This window comes from Narcine bancroftii, chromosome 14, assembly GCF_036971445.1.
Source record: "Narcine bancroftii isolate sNarBan1 chromosome 14, sNarBan1.hap1, whole genome shotgun sequence".
Lineage (NCBI taxonomy): Eukaryota > Metazoa > Chordata > Chondrichthyes > Torpediniformes > Narcinidae > Narcine > Narcine bancroftii.
In genome coordinates this window covers 25,860,406-25,879,203 of record NC_091482.1, presented here as the reverse complement: position 1 = coordinate 25,879,203, position 18,798 = coordinate 25,860,406, and the positions used below count along the sequence as shown (strand labels likewise).

Genomic DNA, 18,798 nt, shown 5'->3' with positions numbered 1-18,798 from the left:
CAAAAGTTAAAGAATTTCATGTATGTTATATTCTAAATATAATGTTATGTGCAATAAGGGAACCTTTACCTTACCTCCTGTCTTTGTGACCACACCTCCCCCTCACTTTCATTCAGGCACCTGCTGACATTTTTCCATACCTTGATAAAGGATCAAGCCTGAAACGTCAGTTATGTATTTTGTATCTTTGCTATAGAGAGGACACTGTTTGTCCAGCTGAGTTTCTCCATCATTGTGTTTTACTTCAACTACAGTGTCTACAGATTTTCATGTTTTACTACCGAACTATGGTAAGTCAATTTCAAGGTGTGATGGATTATGTTATATTTTATATTGTATACAGATATGTTTCAAAAGGAAATAAATTGTGGCAGGTTCTTTAATGTAGGTCACATACAAACACTTCACAACACAGATCTCATTTAAAATGTCTGGCAGAATCTTTGGAGAGAAAAAGAAGTTAACATTTCATGCTGTTGATCTTTAATCAGAACATTTTATTTGGTTCAGTCAAGTAAAGAAATGAGGTTCAGTTAGTGTGATACATTTTCTAGTGAAAGTTTGGAAATTTCTATTTGGACAGCAGAATAGTGCATCTAGTGGATCTACCTCACAACACCAGAACTCCAGGTACAATCTCGATCTCAGGTGTCATCTGTATGAAGTTTAAACAATTTCTCTCTTACTGTGGGTTTCTTCCACCCACTTCCAAAAGATATGCGAGTTCATTGGTATCTTTGGCTTGGCTTCGCGGACGAAGATTTATGGAGGGGTAATGTTTTCACGTCAGCTGCAGGCTCGTTTGTGGCTGACAAGTCCGATGCGGGACAGGCAGACACGGTTGCAAGGGAAAATTGGTTGGTTGGGGTTGGGTGTTGGGTTTTTCCTCCTTTGTCTTTTGTCAGTGAGGTGGGCTCTGTGATCTTCTTCAAAGGAGGTTGCTGCCCGCTGAACTGTGAGGCGCCAAGATGCACGGTTTGAGGCGATATCAGCCTACTGGCGGTGGTCAATGTGGCAGGCACCAAGAGATTTCTTTAGGCAGTCCTTGTACCTCTTCTTTGGTGCACCTCTGTCTCGGTGGCCAGTGGAGAGCTCACCATATAACACAATCTTGGGAAGGCGATGGTCATCCATTCTGGAGACGTGACCTACCCAGCGCAGTTTGATCTTCAGCAGCGTGGATTCGATGCTATCGGCCTCTGCCATCTCAAGTACTTCGACGTTGGAGATGAAGTCGCTCCAAAACTCCCTCTGGTGGTAGTTAATGGGAATGTAGAGTTAAAAAAGGGTTGGTGCGAGAACACAGCCTTTTCAATCTTCTTCATCATGATGCTGAACCAAGCCATGAAAGACCTCAACAATGAAGACGCTGTTTACATCTGGTACCGCACGGATGGCAGTCTCTTCAATCTGAGGCGCCTGCAAGCTCACACCAAGACACAAGAGAAACTTGTCCGTGAACTACTCTTTGCAGACGATGCCACTTTAGTTGCCCATTCAGAGCCAGCTCTTCAGCGCTTGACGTCCTGTTTGGCGGAAATTGCCAAAATGTTTGGCCTGGAAGTCAGCCTGAAGAAAACGGAGGTCCTCCATCAGCCAGCTCCCCACCATGACTACCAGCTCCCCCACATCTCCATCGGGCACACAAAACTCAAAACGGTCAACCAGTTTACCTATCTCGGCTGCACCATTTCATCAGATGCAAGGATCGACAACGAGATAGACAACAGACTCGCCAAGGCAAATAGCGCCTTTGGAAGACTACACAAAAGAGTCTGGAAAAACAACCAACTGAAAAACCTCACAAAGATAAGCGTATACAGAGCCGTTGTCATACCCACACTCCTGTTCAGCTCCGAATCATGGGTCCTCTACCGGCATCACCTACGGCTCCTAGAACTCTTCCACCAGCGTTGTCTCCACTCCATCCTCAACATTCATTGGAGCGCCTTCATCACCAACATCGAAGTACTCGAGATGGCAGAGGCCGACAGCATCGAATCCATGCTGCTGAAGATCCAACTGCACTGGGTAGGTCACGTCTCCAGAATGGAGGACCATCGCCTTCCCAAGATCGTGTTATATGGCGAGCTCTCCACTGGCCACCGAGACAGAGGTGCACCAAAGAAGAGGTACAAGGACTGCCTAAAGAAATCTCTTGGTGCCTGCCACATTGACCACCGCCAGTAGGCTGATATCGCCTCAAACCGTGCATCTTGGCGCCTCACAGTTCGGCGGGCAGCAACCTCCTTTGAAGAAGATCACAGAGCCCACCTCACTGACAAAAAACAAAGAAGGAAAAACCCAACACCCAACACCAACCCACCAATTTTCCCCTGCAACCGCTGCAACCGTGTCTGCCTGTCCCGCATCGGACTTGTCAGCCACCAACGAGCCTGCAGCTGACGTGGACATTTACCCCCTCCATAAATCTTCGTCCGCGAAGCCAAGCCAAAGAAGAAGAAGAGAGTTAAAAAAGGTGCTATTCACATAGTGCTGACACCAGTGGCGTCACTAGGGTTGATGTCACCCAGTGTGGTTACTCATGGTGTCACCCCTCCCCCCCCCCCACACCCACCACCCATGGACCTCTTCCTGAGCCAGACCATGCAGTATCCTTAGTCATATTTTTTGTACTAATGTTACTTGTAAATTGTAATTCCCGTCTATCACTGAATGTATTGGAAGAGTAGTGAGATAAACAACTAGCAAAATTAAAATTGCATCTTTAAATTACATGGGGTAAAACACAGGGTTCTGTTGACACAGTGGTGAAGTGAAAAATCACACAAATGCTGGAGAAACTCAACAGGTCAAACAGTGCCTTTATGTAGCAAAGGTACAGATACATCACCAACGTTTCAGGCTTAAGTCCTTCATCAAGGTGTGGGGGAACATGAGAGATGTCAAAACAAAAGGGGAAAGTGGGGAGGGTGGGGTAGGTCGTGGTGGGGGGGGTGGTGGACTGCAGGAAGTGGGGGGGGTAGTCAAGGCAAGGTGGAGAGAGAAAGGAACTGGAATAACTAGTTAAAGGAGGGAGGGAGAGGAGGGGAAAAAGCAAGCTGATTTGTGGAATGTGGTGAACTCGATGTTCATGCCCTGGGGTTGGAGAGAGCCCAGATGAAAAATGAGGTGTGGTTCCTCCAGTCTGCAGGTGGTCAAGGTGGGGTAGTGTGAAAGGCCATGGGCAGACGTGAGCTTGACAGTGTGACTCACAATTGAAATGGTTGTCTACAGGGAGGCACTTGTGTTGCGGACAAAGAAAAGGCCACAGAGGGTGTACCGGATGCAGTAAGTGAGTTATTTTGAGGTACAGGTGGTATTGCTTCACCTGAAAGGTCTGTTTGGGACCTTGGACCGTGGTGAGGGAGGAGGTGTGGGTGCAGGTATTACATTTCCTACCGCCACAGTGGAAGGTGCCGGGGGGTGGGGGGGGGGGGGGAGGGAAGAGTGCACAAAGGAGTCATGGAGGGAGCAGTCCCTACGGAAGGCTGAGAAGGGAGGAGAAGGAAATTACAATATCATACTACTTCATTCTCAAAAAAGTTATTGATATAGGTTCACAAATACTAATGACCACAATATTGTAATATTGTAGCTAAAACACCAATAAATTTGACAAAAGCAGCGATTATAAAAACACCAGCAGCAAAGAAAACAAGTGTGCAGATGAAACCAGGTCATTGCCATAATTACATCACTGACCGGAGCGAAGTAGAAGGTTCAAAAAGTAAATTAGCATTGAGTTTTAGTCTTGTACGCACATTAACCATATAACCATATAACCATTTACGGAGCGGAAACAGGCCATGTTGGCCTTTCGAGTCCGCACCGGCTCACAGATTTTGTGCACCCTCTTCAGGCATTGGTCCCGGTAGATCTTCATTCAATAACGATGGGAAAAGCTATGCTCCAGAACTATGAGAAATACAATAAACATGAGGTTATGCATGATACAATATAATTCAATACCAACGTATAGAAGAAAATGTGGCTTTCTGGTCACAGAACTATACAGCTCAGAAATAGGTCCTTCATCTGAGTTTCTATGTAAGAGACAATATCTCAGTCACTGAGTATCATTTAATTAAAGCCATATCCCATCACTTAAGAGGAAATTGAAAACTCAGATCAGGGACATTTCACATTTTATTCGATTATTCATGTGCATAGTCTGCACAGCATTGGAATGGAAATGTAGGAGAGAGGATGCAAATTGTTTAGAAGGGAATTTGGAAATGTTCTCACTTATTTTTCCTGCCATGGGTGACACAGGCTGCAGAGTAATTGTTAAAATTACAATTCAGTACAAGAACGATGCTTAGTTTCTTAATCATGATTTACTCTCATGAGTAATGGCTTTGTTGCTAACACATCTCTAAATATGCAAAAAGCTTTAATCTCAGATCAAAATGTACCTTTTTTTTCTCTCTTCCTTCCAACTCCATCTACTGTCAAAAAGAACCAGATATCTCACTTGTGCACACAGAATATCAACGACAACTTTGCCCATTACATTGATACATGTAAGCTGGGCTTACGAAAAATGTTTTTGTTGATAAAACTAACTACAGGGATATTTTTTATAAAAAATAATAAATTTCTGCTGATACACTGCACAAAAATTTTATCGAGTCATTTTGGTGTCACCCCCTCTGACGGTGTGGTCCACACCCCCCATGTGACACCAGACACTGACACTGTTGATGGTTGGTGAGCCTGCTTCTATGCTGTATCTATTGCCTCTTTTAAACTGCAGCACCTGGGTATCCATTCTGGGACCTGGGTGCGATTACTGGGGCAAAGTTGCTGGAAGCACCTTTTAAGTGGCAGGGGGATCCTGCTCCTGCAATCTCGCGTCACATATTCATCGGAAGGACTGCCAGATGTTCAAATGCTGGCCGCCTGGTGATGCAGCACGCAAGTGCTGATGTCCCCGGAGTAAGCGGGCCGGCCATTTTCGTTTTCAAATCGCCTGTGGACGCGACCTAGGTAGGTATAACTGGGTTCCCTGACGACCTCTGAGGTAGATCAGGAACCGGTTGGCTTCTGACAGGGTTGACCGGGTCAGACCCTTTCTCACTGCCGTGTAACTGGGGCCTTAACCCCATTTTACTCGATTATTCATGTGCATAGTTTGCACAGCATTGGAATGGAAATGTAGGAGAGAGGATGCAAATTGTTCAGAAGGGAATTTGGAAATGTTCTCACTTATTTTTCCTGCCATGGGTGACACAGGCTGCCCAGAACAGTGCAAAGTAAAATGACCTCTTAAATTGTTTTTTTTGTCTAGTTCCAGACTTCTGGCCAATCATCCCATCTTACGAATTAGAACTTTTATAAAGAATAGTTTTAAAAGTCCAATGATTTTGATTGATCCTATATTTAAATAACTAAAAAAGAGCAGATGAAACCTGTCTGGAAGGTTTTAAGGTAACAAGTATCACAAGAAAATTGGCAACAAGTGGGGCAAGTTGCGATTGGTCGTCTGGCCGGTGACATCATCAGCAGGAGCTACTGGAAGTGGCGATGTCCGGACGGCTGCTGTGCGCCGGCGCAGATCAGGATGGTTAGTGGGGTGGCGAATGGCAGGTGAGGTTCAATGGGCTTCTGGTGTAGGTCACAAGCTTTTTAACCAGTCCTGGCTGTGCAGAGACAAGAGAACACCATCAATACCATAAAGATCAACCTCATTTATCCACCGTCTAAACCGGACGCTGTAATTTCTGAGCAGCGGAGGGCAAGGAGACGCAGGCACGTCTGTCCCAGCGGGGAGCCTTCACTCCGGGAGGCGGCTCGGGGGGATGGGGGGGTGGGTTGTTGGAGCTGGACGGGCCCGGTCGCTGGGGTTGGTCAGTGGGTGGGGTTGGGCCGGGTCGCTGGGACTGTCGGTGGGTGGGTTGGGTAGTGGGTGAGTTAGGTCAGGTCACAGGAATAGTCAGTGGGTAGGTTGGGTCGATTTGCTGGGTGGGATTGCTAGGGTGGATTGGATTGGGTGGTCAGTAGGTGGGACAGGTCAGTGGGTTGTTAAGGGTAGCATGGTTGTATACTCCGTAGCTTCACTGACCTGCCCTTGATCTTGACCTGAGATCAATCTACATGGTGGTATTTGTCTATGTGCATAGGATTCCCTGGGTGTCCTGATCTATTCCCATATCCTGGAACGAGGTGGCTAGTTCATTAGCCATTTTTAATTAGCGTCAGTGGTAAAAGAATTAAAAGGTATGGAAAAAATCCAAATCATTCTCTTGCGGTGAAGTAAAAGGGACTGTATCAAGAGCTGGCATGAACCTGATGGGATGAATGACCTGTCTTCTTTACCATGGTGGCAAGTTTTCACATTGGTTAGCAGGATGAATTTGGAGGATTTAGAGATTATGATGGGTTTGGTAAGTGACTGTTTTGTAAAGGATAGCCAGTGAGCTGGGAAGGACAAGTTCCAAGTGCTTAGTTTATGTTGTGAATTTGGAGCAAACCTCTAACCAGCTTTTTTTGTATTATTATTGCAGTGTTCCTGTTTCATTTTGTTGCTTCTCAATTGATTTGTGTAGTGATCGATTTTCTTCTGAGATTAATCTGGGTATTTGTTTGTTCTGGGTATTGTAGACTCGTTGACCTTGCCTATAATCTGATGAATGGCAGAAACTCCAAAACTCCCCTGGTCTTTCTCCATGGACTCTTTGGCAGTCAATCAAACTTCTACTCTATAGCCAAATCATTAGTTCAGCGGACAGGCAGGACGGTGAGTTATGCCAATATGAGGTCCAGTACTCTCATTTTACTAATTTTTCCACTATAATTTAAATTCAACCATGCAATGGCTCTTTTTTTTTGTAGTTTGCAATTAAAACTGTTAGATGAGATCATTTTGTATGGTCTTTTGATTTTTCTGTTCAACCAGGTGGTGACAGTGGATAGCCGTAACCATGGTAACAGTGGACATAGTCCAGTGATGACCTATGAAGCAATGAGCCTTGATCTTCGAAACATGCTGGACAAGTTGAATTTCCCTGAGTGTATTCTGATAGGACACAGTATGGGTGGCAAGATTGCAATGACAACAGCGCTGCAGAGGGTATGTTTGATTTGCGGTGGGGAATTCAACTAATGAACTGTATAACATCGATTTTGTTTAAAATTGGGAGTGGAAGTTGTTACAATGGCTTAAAGTGGGTGTACTCTGATCGATGCAAAATCTCTGCCATGTTAGCTGGGTCAGTTTTGGATTTTTGTAGATTAATTGGCTCTTGGATTAGAAAGTCGACAAGAAGGATTACTGGAGGTTTGTCATCGAGAAAGGTGTAGATATCTGTTGAAGACTGATTGAGCAGGCTGGTTCCGTGAAAATCACAGCCGAAACTGATCATATCCCTATCTGATATCTGCACACCTCCATCACTGAACGATTAGGGAAAAGGAATCCTGACTGATTCTCATACCATTAGCACAAAGATACCTGTGCTCCTGCGACTGGTAAAATAGAAACTAAATCACAATTATTTTTGTTTCTTTTGGTTCAATGTGGCACTGGTTCATTCAGTCCATTTATCCAGCTTCCCTTTGGAGATGAGGTTGATCTTTATGGTATTGATGGTGTTCTCTTGTCTCTGCACAGCCAGGACTGGTTAAAAAGCTTGTGGTGGTGGACATCAGTCCTAATCGGACAGACTCGCATAACCCTGTGCTATACTACATTGCTGCAATGAAGGCAGTAACAGTGGAGGGCAGTGACTTATCAAGGTCCACTGCCCGCAATCAAGTTGAGCAGCAGCTTCAATTGTACATCAAGGTAAAAGTTGATCAGCATTTATTTCTTAAAGCAACGTCTAAATAGCTAAAGACCACTTGCTGGCAAAATAAACATTGTGCTTTCCTGAGAGTCCTCTTCCTTGTATTCTCACCCCTAATGGATCTCTTTGGCCGAGGTGGATTATTTTTGCACTATTTCTTTCCAGGTGGGTGAAAATGACAGACATAACTGACCTTTCTCCCACTGAGTCTGCACAAGCCATTGAGCACCCATCTACAGTGATTTTTTTTTTTCCTCCCCACACTAGTCTCATTGTATTTTCCCCATGTCCTAATTAATATCACACCCCTCCCCCAGACCCAATTAACCTGTAAATCTTTAGGGTGCATGAGGAATCAAGGACTTGAGGGAGACCCTCACGTGGACAAGGAGATTTCATTCCGATTGCAACAGTGGGTGGGGGGTGTCGGGATCAAATCTGAATCATTGGAATCATGTGACATCATCTCTATTAGATGTGCCACTCTTCCCCCCTCTTCCTATAATGTTTCAACTACTGTGGGATGATTTTTCTTGCATATCTGTGGCCCACGATATTGTTCTGACCGAACATACCTATTCAACAATCTACCTTACCTTACACCCATAACCCTCTATTTTACTTGCCTCAGATATCACCACCACCCCTGGCAATGTATTCCAGGCACCCATGACTTTTAAGGAAAAAAAACACTTAGCCCTGACATCTTCCTTAAACTTTCCTCCTCTCACCTTGTACAGATGTCCTCTGGTGTTTGCTACTCTCACCCTGGGGGAAAGAGGTGCTGGCTGTCCACCCTGTCTATGCTTCTCATAATCTGGTAGCCTCTATTAAGTCACCTCTCATCCTTCTTTGCCCCAAAGAGAAAATCTTGCCTCCTGAGAAACGCTCCTCTGAAAACCTCCTCTGCACCCTCTCCATAGCTTTCACATCCTTCCTGTAAAGAAGCAACAGGAACTGAACACTATTCCAAGTGTAGTCCACAACATTACCTCATTGACTCTTGAACACAATTTTCCCATCACCCCTGACTAATGAAGGCCAGCGTAAACCTTCATAACTACCCCATCAGCCTGTGTGGTGACCTTAAGAGATCTATGGATTTGGACCCTAAGGTTCCTCTTAAGAATTCTGCCATTAGCCATGTACTCTGCTCTCAAGATTGACCTTCCAAAATTCACCACTTCACACTTATCCAGATTGAATTCTATATGCTATTTTTCGACCAAACTCTTCATCATGTCTATATCCTGTTGAAACCTGCAACAACATTCTACACCTGTGGTTTTAAAACTTTTTATTTCTACTCACATGCCACCTTAAATAATCCCTAAGCCATCAGTGCTCTATGCTTAGTGAGGGATTACTTAAGGTGGTATGTGAGTGGAAAGAAAGAGTTTGAAAACCATTGTTCTACACCTTCGTATCATCTGCATACTGTCTGACCCTTCCCTCTACTTTGTCACTTTAAAAATCACAAAGAGCAGTGGTCCCAGAACAGATCTCTTCTGATCTCTACTGGGCACTGACCTCCAGGCGGAATTGTTTCATCTATTACTACCCTCTGCTTTCTGCAAGCAAGCCAATTCGGAATCCCTCATGACTTTCTGAATTACCTTTCTGGGGACCTTGTCAAATGCTTTGCTAAAGTCCATATACAACACTTTCCTACTGACCCACCTTCACTAATTTTTTTGTTACTTCCTCAAAAAAATAAATTGGGCTCAGCCAATACTGTCTATTGCTGAGAAGACTATACTTCTCTAAAATGCTCGTAATCCTGTTCATAAATATCCTTTCCAATAGTTTGCGCACCACTGATTTTAAGACTCACTAGTGTATGATTCCTAGGACTCTCCTTGTTACTTTTTTAGCCATTTTCCAATCCTCCAGTACTCCCCCTGTGGCCAGGGAGGAGCCCCAGCAATCTCTTCCTGTAGTGCCGGGATATATCTCGTCCAATCCCAGGGACTTATCAATCCTAATGTTTTTAAGAAGACCCAGCATTTCCTCTTTCTTAACCTCAACATGCTCCAGCACATTTGCTTGTAATATTCTGACCTCACCTTAACCAAGGTTCCCCTCTCTGGTCAATGCTGAAGCAAAGTATTCATTTTGGACTTCTGCTGCCTCCATACATACGTTGTCTCCTTTATCCTTTATCTCTTCATCCTTCTGTTCTTCACAAACGCATCGAATGCCTTAGGGCTTTCCTTAATCCTGCTTAGCAAGGCCTTCTTGTGCTCTCTTCTTGCTGTCCTAAGTCCTTTCTAAAGTTTCTTCCTGGTTACCATGCAACTCTCATGAGCCCTTCCTGCCTTTTGGTTCCTAACTCTTGTGTATGCTTCCTTCTTCCTCTTAACTACCTGTCTTGCTCCATGCAAGTAGTCCTTAAACATCCTCCACATTATTTCTGTACTTTTTCTCCCGAGTTCCTGCCTCACCCCATTATAATTAGCCTTTCCCAAATTAAAGACTTCCCCTTTTGTCAGGTTTTATCCTATAGTTATGCGAGAGCTCAGGGAGTTGTGGTCACTCTCACCAAAATGCTCCCCCACTGAGAGGCCTGCCACCTGATCAGATCCATTATCCCATTCTAGATCCAGTATGGCCTCTCCTCTGGCGGCTTATCCACATACTGCGTCAGGCAGCCTTCTTTGACCCACCAGACAAAATTCTGCCCCATCTATCCCTCTTGCAGTAAGGAGGTGCCAGTCAATATTTGGGAAGTTGGAGTCTCCCATAACAAACTGCCTTCTTATTTGCTGCTCAGTATCCCAAGGGTTATTGGGGGCCTATAGACTACTCCCAATAGAGTGATCGATCCCTTCCTGTTTCTGACTTCCACCCAAAGTAACTCGGTAGGTATCCCTCAATAAAGTACTTCCTTTCTTCAGCAATGATATTATTGCTGATTAGTAATGCTAACACCCCTCCCCCATCTTTTACCTCCAATCCTATCTCTTTTAAAACATCTAAACTCCAATACCTGTATCATCCTAATGCCTTTGCATCAGTCAAGTCTCTGTAAAAGCCACAAAATCATAATTCCACGTACTAATCCATGCTCAAAGTTCATTTCTCTTGGAGCTTATTTTCTTTACATAGAAATAGGCACATTTTAAACCTTCTAACTGACCACATTTATGTTCTCTCCACTGCCTGTTGTCCCACACAAGTGCACTGTACATTGCATCAATCTTTCTACCATCTCCTCTATTCTGTTCCCTGAACCCTCACCACAGCTCTCTCCTTTCCCCCCCTTCCTTTCTGAGCCGAAGAGCAGACTCTATGCCAGAGATCTTACCATTAGCATTGTGAGATGTCCTTGGTAGATCGTCCATTGTCCCTCTCAACAGTATCCAAAACAATATACTTACTGTTGAGTGGAATGGCCTCAGGGGTGCTCGGCACTGACAACCTATTCACCTTTCCTCTCCTCTCAGTGACCCAAACACCTGCCTCTTGCCTTTAGGGTGTGACTGTCTACTAAAAGCTTCTGTCTAACCCACTCTACCTCTCAAATGATCTGGAGTTCATCCAGCTCCAGCTCTGTAACACAGTATATAAGGAGCTGCAGCTGGATGCGCCTCTTGCAGGTGTAGTCATCAGGGACACTTGTTCCACATCCTGCAGTTGGAGTAGTGGTTCTCAAAGTGGGCACTGCTGCCCCTTGTGGGTGGGAGAAAGATCCATGGGGGCGGTAGGGAAAGGGGGCAGTCGGGGGCGGTAGGGAAAGGGGGCAGTCGGGGGCAGTGAGGATAAGTGGGGGTGGGGGGGGGGGCGGCGTTCCGAACCTTCCATCTTGTTTTTATTCAGTCTGCTGCAAAGTTTAATGAAGTCGGTGCAGTAATTTTCCGGCCAGACTCGGGGTGGCAGTAGTGAGCATTCTCGCGAGTATTGGCGTCACTCTCGCCCTCTCAACGCCACTGCCAAACCCCCACTCAGCACCACCACCACCACCTTCCCACCCCACTCAGTGCTGCTACTACACCCCTCAGTGCCACCACTAGCCCCCTCTCCCAGTATGGCAGGGAGGGGGGGTGTGCTTGAGATGTGGCCTGGAGGCCAAAGGGGTGGCAGCCCTGAAAGAATTTGGGAATCTCTGAGTTAGAGCATACCACTGGCCTTGCTGCCATCTCAACTACCTACTCTGGGTTATTATGAAAAGATCTTACCTGTGGCATGTCCTCTGTCTCTGCTCACTGAAGCCTCTTGAGCCAAAGCCTCTAACTCTCCACTCCTGTACTGGGCCAGAAGCTCATACACTTGAGCTTCTGTTTTCATTTGCTGCTGGCACTATATGTATCACCGACTCCGATCAATCACCAAGGCTTGTACGCTGCTTCAATTTAAACAACCCCAAAACAAATCTGTGCTGGTTATTCATTCACCTCCCTTGTGTCTAGGGAGGTAGCTTGCGCCTCTTTTAGTCCATTCTATTTATGTTTGTAATTTCACCTGAATGACTATCTGCCCCACTTGTTCCCAGAAGGTAACAGTTGATGTTTTATTTAAGAACTTGTGAATTTGGTGTAACATTGACTTGGGCTTAACTGTGGATCACTTGCCTAACTCAATAGTCTTGTTGTATAAAGAATGTTGTATTAAGCTTGTGTATAAAGAATGGCTGCATGGTTGTAGAGTGCACATCAGGAGAAGAAACGTATCCTGCAAGGAGTTATTGCCTTGAGGAGGGTGGGAGGGAGAAAAGAAATTGCACCCTGTGAATGGCTGCAAGTTATTTTGGACAAATCATGAACTTGCCACAAATCCAATTTTGTGTGATGCTTTACTGACATTTCAAAAATAATTTTACATTGTTCTGGAGTTCTTCAACATCATCAGGACCATGACAACTGTTAGATCGGTTTTTAACTCCTGTTTCCTGACACTTTTTCATTTGTAGAATGCCCGCACTCGGTCGTTTATTTTGTCTAATCTGGTGGAATGCAATGGTCGATACGTTTGGAGGATTAATCTTGAAGCTATAAAAAACAATATTGATTATCTCCTGGGTTTCCCAGAATTCAACACTTCTTTTTCTGCCCCTACGGTCTTTCTGGGTGGAGCCAACTCTCTGTATATTGGGTAAGAAGTTTATATTGCCTAACATTTGGTAAATGATCTATATAACTGTGGACTTTAAGTAAGTTCACAGGTATAATCCTGGGAGTGAAGGAATTTTATTATGAGGAAAGCGTGAACAAGTTGCTCTGTATTCAATGGAATATAGAAGAATGAGAGGTGATCTTACTGAGATGGGTACAGTTTTTGGATAGTTTGACCAGGTTAATGATGGGATATTTCCTGTCATTAATCCAAGACCAATGGACAGAGTATCATCACGAGGTTCAAGATGAAGAATTTCTTCTTTCAAAGGGCTGAGTATTTCAAATGGTTTGCTTCAGAAAGCAGTAGATGGTCAAATATATTTAACACTGGGATTGACTTTTAATGAATAGGGAATCATGTGGATAAAATGGGAAAGTATATTTGAGTAAGCATTTCTTTTTGTCTTTAAAGATCACTGAACATAAGAAATAGGAGCAGGCCATCCAGCCTGTATAGCCCACTCCTACATTCATGGAGATCATGGCTCATCTCCACCAACTGCAAGTTGGAATGTTGTATCAAATAATAATTAAACTGGTTACATTTAGTCAATATTTACACCTTTAGAGTAGTGGAGATGGGATACCTTTGAGTCAGGTGTGGAGTATGTATGTTGTCAAGACTCTTGTTGGTTTCTCCATTAATTACTAATTATGTCTTTGAACTCTTTTCAAAGCTCCAAGGATTATCCTGAGATCAAGCGACTGTTTCCAAATTCTATTATTCAGCATATTCCTGAAGCTGGTCATTGGGTCCATGCTGAAAAGCCTCGCGACTTTATAAATGCTATCTGTGCATTTCTGGAAACCCGTTAGCAATCAGCAATGGTCAGAATAAAAACATCCTGATTGTGGTTGGTGAAAACTGTGCTGATTGATTACAAAGTCCATTTTTCAGGTTTCACAGCTGATACAAGTTAACTCTGGATCGAATGACGACTCCCATCATAATGTAAATATAATTCTAAGTATTTGACTGCAAGAGATAGAGATGGTGTGACCCAAGATTCCTGACACAATATGTGGACCAGCCAGCTAGAGGAGAGGCCATACTAGATCTAGTACTGGGTAATTAACCTGCTCAGATGACAGACCTCTCAATGGGGTAGCATTTTGGTGAGAGTGACCACAACTCCCTGAGCTCTAGCACAGCTATGGATAAGGATAAAAGCTGACAAAAGGGGAAAGTGTTTAATTTGGGAAGAGATAATTACAATGAGACAAGGCAGAGGAAATTTGGAACAGATGTTCTCTGGGGAAAAGCAGAGAAGTATTGTGGAGGATGATAAGGGTCCACTTGCATGGGATTTGGGTTAAGTTTGTCCCAGTGAGAAGGGGGAAAAGTTGGTTGACAAAACAGATGAAGCAGCTAGTTAAGAGGAAGAAGGAAACCTGCATTAGATTTAGGAAGGAAAGAAAAAAGGACTCATGAGAATTGTGTGGAAGCCAGGAAGAAACTCGAGCAAGGACTTTGGAGAGCTTGAAGCGGGCATGAGGAAGCCTTGGCAAGTAGGATTAAGGAGAACCCCAAGATGTTCCATGCATATGTGAAAAGCAGAATGTAGGTAGGGTTGCTTCAGGATAAAGGAACCTCCTGAGGTGGTTCAGGAGGTCCAAAATAAATACTTTGGAATTCACCAGAGAAAAGGTCCAGGTGAGGTCAGAATAGAACAGTTTGTGTGTTGGACCGTGCTGAGATTTTTTTTTTTAAAAAGAGGAAGTGCTGGATCTTATGAAAAACATTAGGATTGATAACTACCCATGGCCAGATGGCATATACCCCAGGTTGCAATGGGAAGGGAGGAAAGAGACAACTGGGGCAACATTCACAATGATATTTGAATCTCTGGCCACTGGTGAGTTGTCAAAGCATTGGAGAAAGGTAAATGTTGTCCCTTTGTTTTTTTTAAAAAAAAAAGAGGAAATGAGGAGAAGTTTGGGAATTCTAGACCAGTGGATCTTGCATCAGGGCTTTGCCAACTGTTGGAGAGGACTCTCGAGGCCAGGATTTATGAGCATTTGGAGAAGTACAGTCTTCTCAGGCATACTCAGCATGGCTTTGTGAGGGGAAGGTCATGCCTCAGGAGCCTAATTGAGTTTTTTGAGGTAACAAAAAAAAATTGAAGGTAGGGTGGTAAATGTGGTGAACGGTAAAATTACCATTATTCAGAATTCAAGCAACTGGCAGCCTCAACAACAGGCAAAAAAATTGTGGAAAATAAATAGGTAAAAAAATGTTTAAAATTGGCTCCCCCCCCCCCCCCCTCCGCCAAGTGGTTAGTTTTCCAATCACTCAACCAGCAATCTCAAGCAACTGGCAAATACACATATCCAGCATATACCAATCCCCATAGATGCCGGATACTGAGAATTTTACTTTATATGGATTTTAGTAAGGCATTTAACAAGGTTCCCCCATGAGAGACTCATTCAGAAAATCATGAGGTATGGGATCCATGGATCTGGTAATGTGGATTCAGAATTGGCTGGCTTGTAGAAACCAGAAAGTAGTAGTGGACAGAAAGTATTCTGCCTGGAGGTCGGTCATAAGTAGAGTTCCATAGGGATCCGTTCTGGGGCCCCCCGCACTTTGTGATTTTTAAAAATAAATAAATAGGTTGATTATATTTATTTTTATATATATATATAAATGACCTGGATGAAGAAGTGGAAATTTATAGATGATACAAAGATTGGAGAAGTTGTGGATAATGCTGAAGGTTGCCGTAGGTTACAAGAGGATTATAGAAAGGGTGCAGTTGGGTGGAAAAGTGACAGATGGAGGTCAAACCAGAACATAGAGAGTACATGATTAATGATAGGAGACTTCGCAATGTTGAAGAGCAGAGTGACTTTGGGGTCCAGGTCCATACATCTCTCAAGGTTGCCGTGTAGGTTGATAGAATAGATAAGAAGGCCTATGGCAGGGGTGACCAAACCACGGCTGACTTGCCACATGCAGCTCTTTTGACATATAATGTGCAGCTCACAGAAGGTATCGTTGCAAACACTATTACAGTCCTCCAAAAATTATACAGTGATGTGGTAATGATGAGTGTGTTAGAGACATGGCTGAAATAACAAATAGAAACATAGCTCAAACACAAAAATGTATTTATGCAGTTTAATATCTTGGTTATAAACTGCAGCATTAATTGGATAAACATTCCTATTTCATCTAGATTTCCTTAGTAACCAGTGCAGAAGGGGAAAAAAATCTGAAACAGACTGGCAGACCCGAAACCAAATAGAAACCAAGTGGGGGCAGTAATGGGCATTGAATAGCTCATGGGCTGAATGTAACGTGTGATGAAAGACGCAGGGACTATCCTCCCAATGGTTTGCAGTGCAGGACCATAAAACAAAACATTGATGGGGCTTCACTTCTAAACCTTGCCCATGTTGCAAGCAGGGCTGATCTGTGGCTTAATTGACATCAGAGTACTGGAGCCTAAGAGAAGAGGAGGGGCTAACTTCGCAGTCAAGATGGGAGACTCTGCATAGAAATGAAATACTGAACACTGACTGCGCACAATTGTTGAGGTACTTATGAAATAGTCCACGTTATATTCCAAATAAAACAGACAAGCTTTCCGCAGAATCAAATAATGCAAAGCACTTTCAATTGCACATAACTGAGCCAACACCAGATCAAGCATTTCAAAAGGTTTGCTTCCTAAAATATTGTTTATTTAATCCAATTTACCTTTTGCAAAAAGGCTATTTCCAGTAATATGCAAAGTTATCAATATAAACCTATTTTTTTATTTTTTACACTATGAACCATATTAACCAAAATACACACAAACATTTCCCTCTTGAATATACACAGTGTCATTTTTTCCCCTTTTTCCCCCCTCCCTTCCCTCCCCCCTCCCCACCCACTAAGCGTTCCATAGGTATATGTTGAACAACATCATTAAACAATGTCATCACACAATGAAAATAAACAAGAAAATTGTGTCATCTACTTTTACACACTGGGTCAGTTCATTTCATCTTCTTCTCATTCTATCATTTTAGGGGGTGGAGGTCCACGGTAGGCCCTCTCTGTTGTGTTCCATGCACGGTTCCCAAATTTGTTCGAATACTGTGACCTTATTTTTTAAATTATATGTTATTTTTTCCAATGGAATACATTTATTCATTTCTATGTACCATTGCTGTACTCTCAGGCTCTCTTCTGATTTCCAGGTTGACATTATACATTTTTTTTGCTACAGCTAAGGCTATCATAATAAATCTTTTTTGTGCTTCATCCAATTTGAGGCCTAATTCTTCTCATATTACTTAGAAGAAAGATCTCTGGATTTTTTGGTATGTTGCTTTTTGTGATTTTATTTAATACCTGATTTAGATCTTCCCAAAACTTTTCCACTTTCTCACATGAAAAGGGATCAAAAGAATAGAAAATTGTTTTTTGGGAAATAATTTATTATCTTTTGAACAAATGAAAGACAAATATGGTATAACTCACAGTACAATGTTTGCATACCACCAACTGAAAGCCTACTTAAAGGACAAATTGGGAAGCAGGCTGAGGTTACCAGAAGGAAGCAGCTTTGAATATGTGATTACAAACACAATGTTAATTAAAAGATTTATAACAAACATGTACATCAAGCAGCAAGAGAAAGAAAACGATGAAATAAGCTGTAAACCCAAACAAAAGTGGGAACAAGATCTAAACATAAAGATAAAAAATGAAAAATGGGAAAAGCTATGCTCTGGAACTATGAGAAATACAATAAACACGAGGTTACGCATGATACAATATAATTGGTTACATAGGCTATATTATCACACCCCAAAAGTTAAATAAATGGGACCCAACATTATCAGATAGATGTTTTCGCTGTAAGAAGGAAACGAAAACAACTGTAAGTGCAATTTGGGCATGTGAGAAAGTGCAATATAAACCTATTTCACAGCGGCGGGATCAATCCAAAATAAATGTAAACTACGATGTTCGATTTTTAAATTAACATAGAAGAAAGACTTGAAATGAGACGTAGTAGGGGGATTGAGTTGGAGTCGAGGTGTTATGTGGCAGCTCTCTAAATCTCTGGTCACCTCATTACAGGAAGGACGTGGAAGCTGTGGAGAGGGTACAGAGGAGATTTATCAGGATGTTGCCTGGATTGGAAAATCTATCTTGTGAGGCAAGGTTAGCGGAGCTGGGACTTTCTATTTGGAGTGAAGAAGGATGAGAGGTGACAATCGAGGCCTACAGGATTATGAGAGGCATCGATAAAGTAAGCAACTAGTGGCTTTTTCCCCAGAGTGGGAGTAGCAAACACCAGAGGAGGAGGAGGAGGAGTTGTTTACTTTTAGAGTTGTAGGTGCTTGGAATTCCTTGGTGGGGTGGTGGTGGAGACTGGAATAATAGCATTTGAAAGACTTTAACAGACACATGGATGAAAGAAAAATAGAGGGTTATGAGGAAGGGAGGGTTTAGTGTGTATATATACACACACTGGTTGACCGTTTTGAGTTTTGTGTGCCCGATGGAGATGTGGGGGGGCTGGTAGTCATGGTGGGGAGCTGGCTGATGGAGGACCTCAGTTTTCTTCAGGCTGACTTCCAGGCCAAACATTTTGGCAGTTTCCGCAAAGCAGGACGTCAAGCGCTGAAGAGCTGGCTCTGAATGGGCAACTAAAGCGGCATCGTCTGCAAAGAGTAGTTCACGGACAAGTTTCTCTTGTGTCTTGGTGTGAGCTTGCAGGCGCCTCAGATTGAAGAGACTGCCATCCGTGCGGTACCGGATGTAAACAGCGTCTGACAAAAGGCAAAGGAGGAAAAACCCAACACCCAACCCCAACCAACCAATTTTCCCTTGCAACCGCTGCAATCGTGTCTGCCTGTCCCGCATCGGACTTGTCAGCCACAAACGA

The 18,798-nt window shown here is 43.4% G+C and overlaps 1 protein-coding gene across 1 annotated transcript; it reads left to right on the top strand.

The window, feature by feature from the left end:
* Positions 1-5,443: 5,443 nt before the first annotated feature.
* On the top strand, positions 5,444-13,769 carry abhd11 (abhydrolase domain containing 11). Its single transcript, XM_069910339.1, has 6 exons — positions 5,444-5,592; positions 6,607-6,742; positions 6,902-7,075; positions 7,616-7,789; positions 12,700-12,881; positions 13,582-13,769. The coding sequence occupies exons 1-6, from the start codon at positions 5,567-5,569 to the stop codon at positions 13,718-13,720; spliced, it is 831 nt and encodes a 276-aa protein (XP_069766440.1). The 5' UTR covers positions 5,444-5,566; the 3' UTR covers positions 13,721-13,769.
* Positions 13,770-18,798: the final 5,029 nt, after the last annotated feature.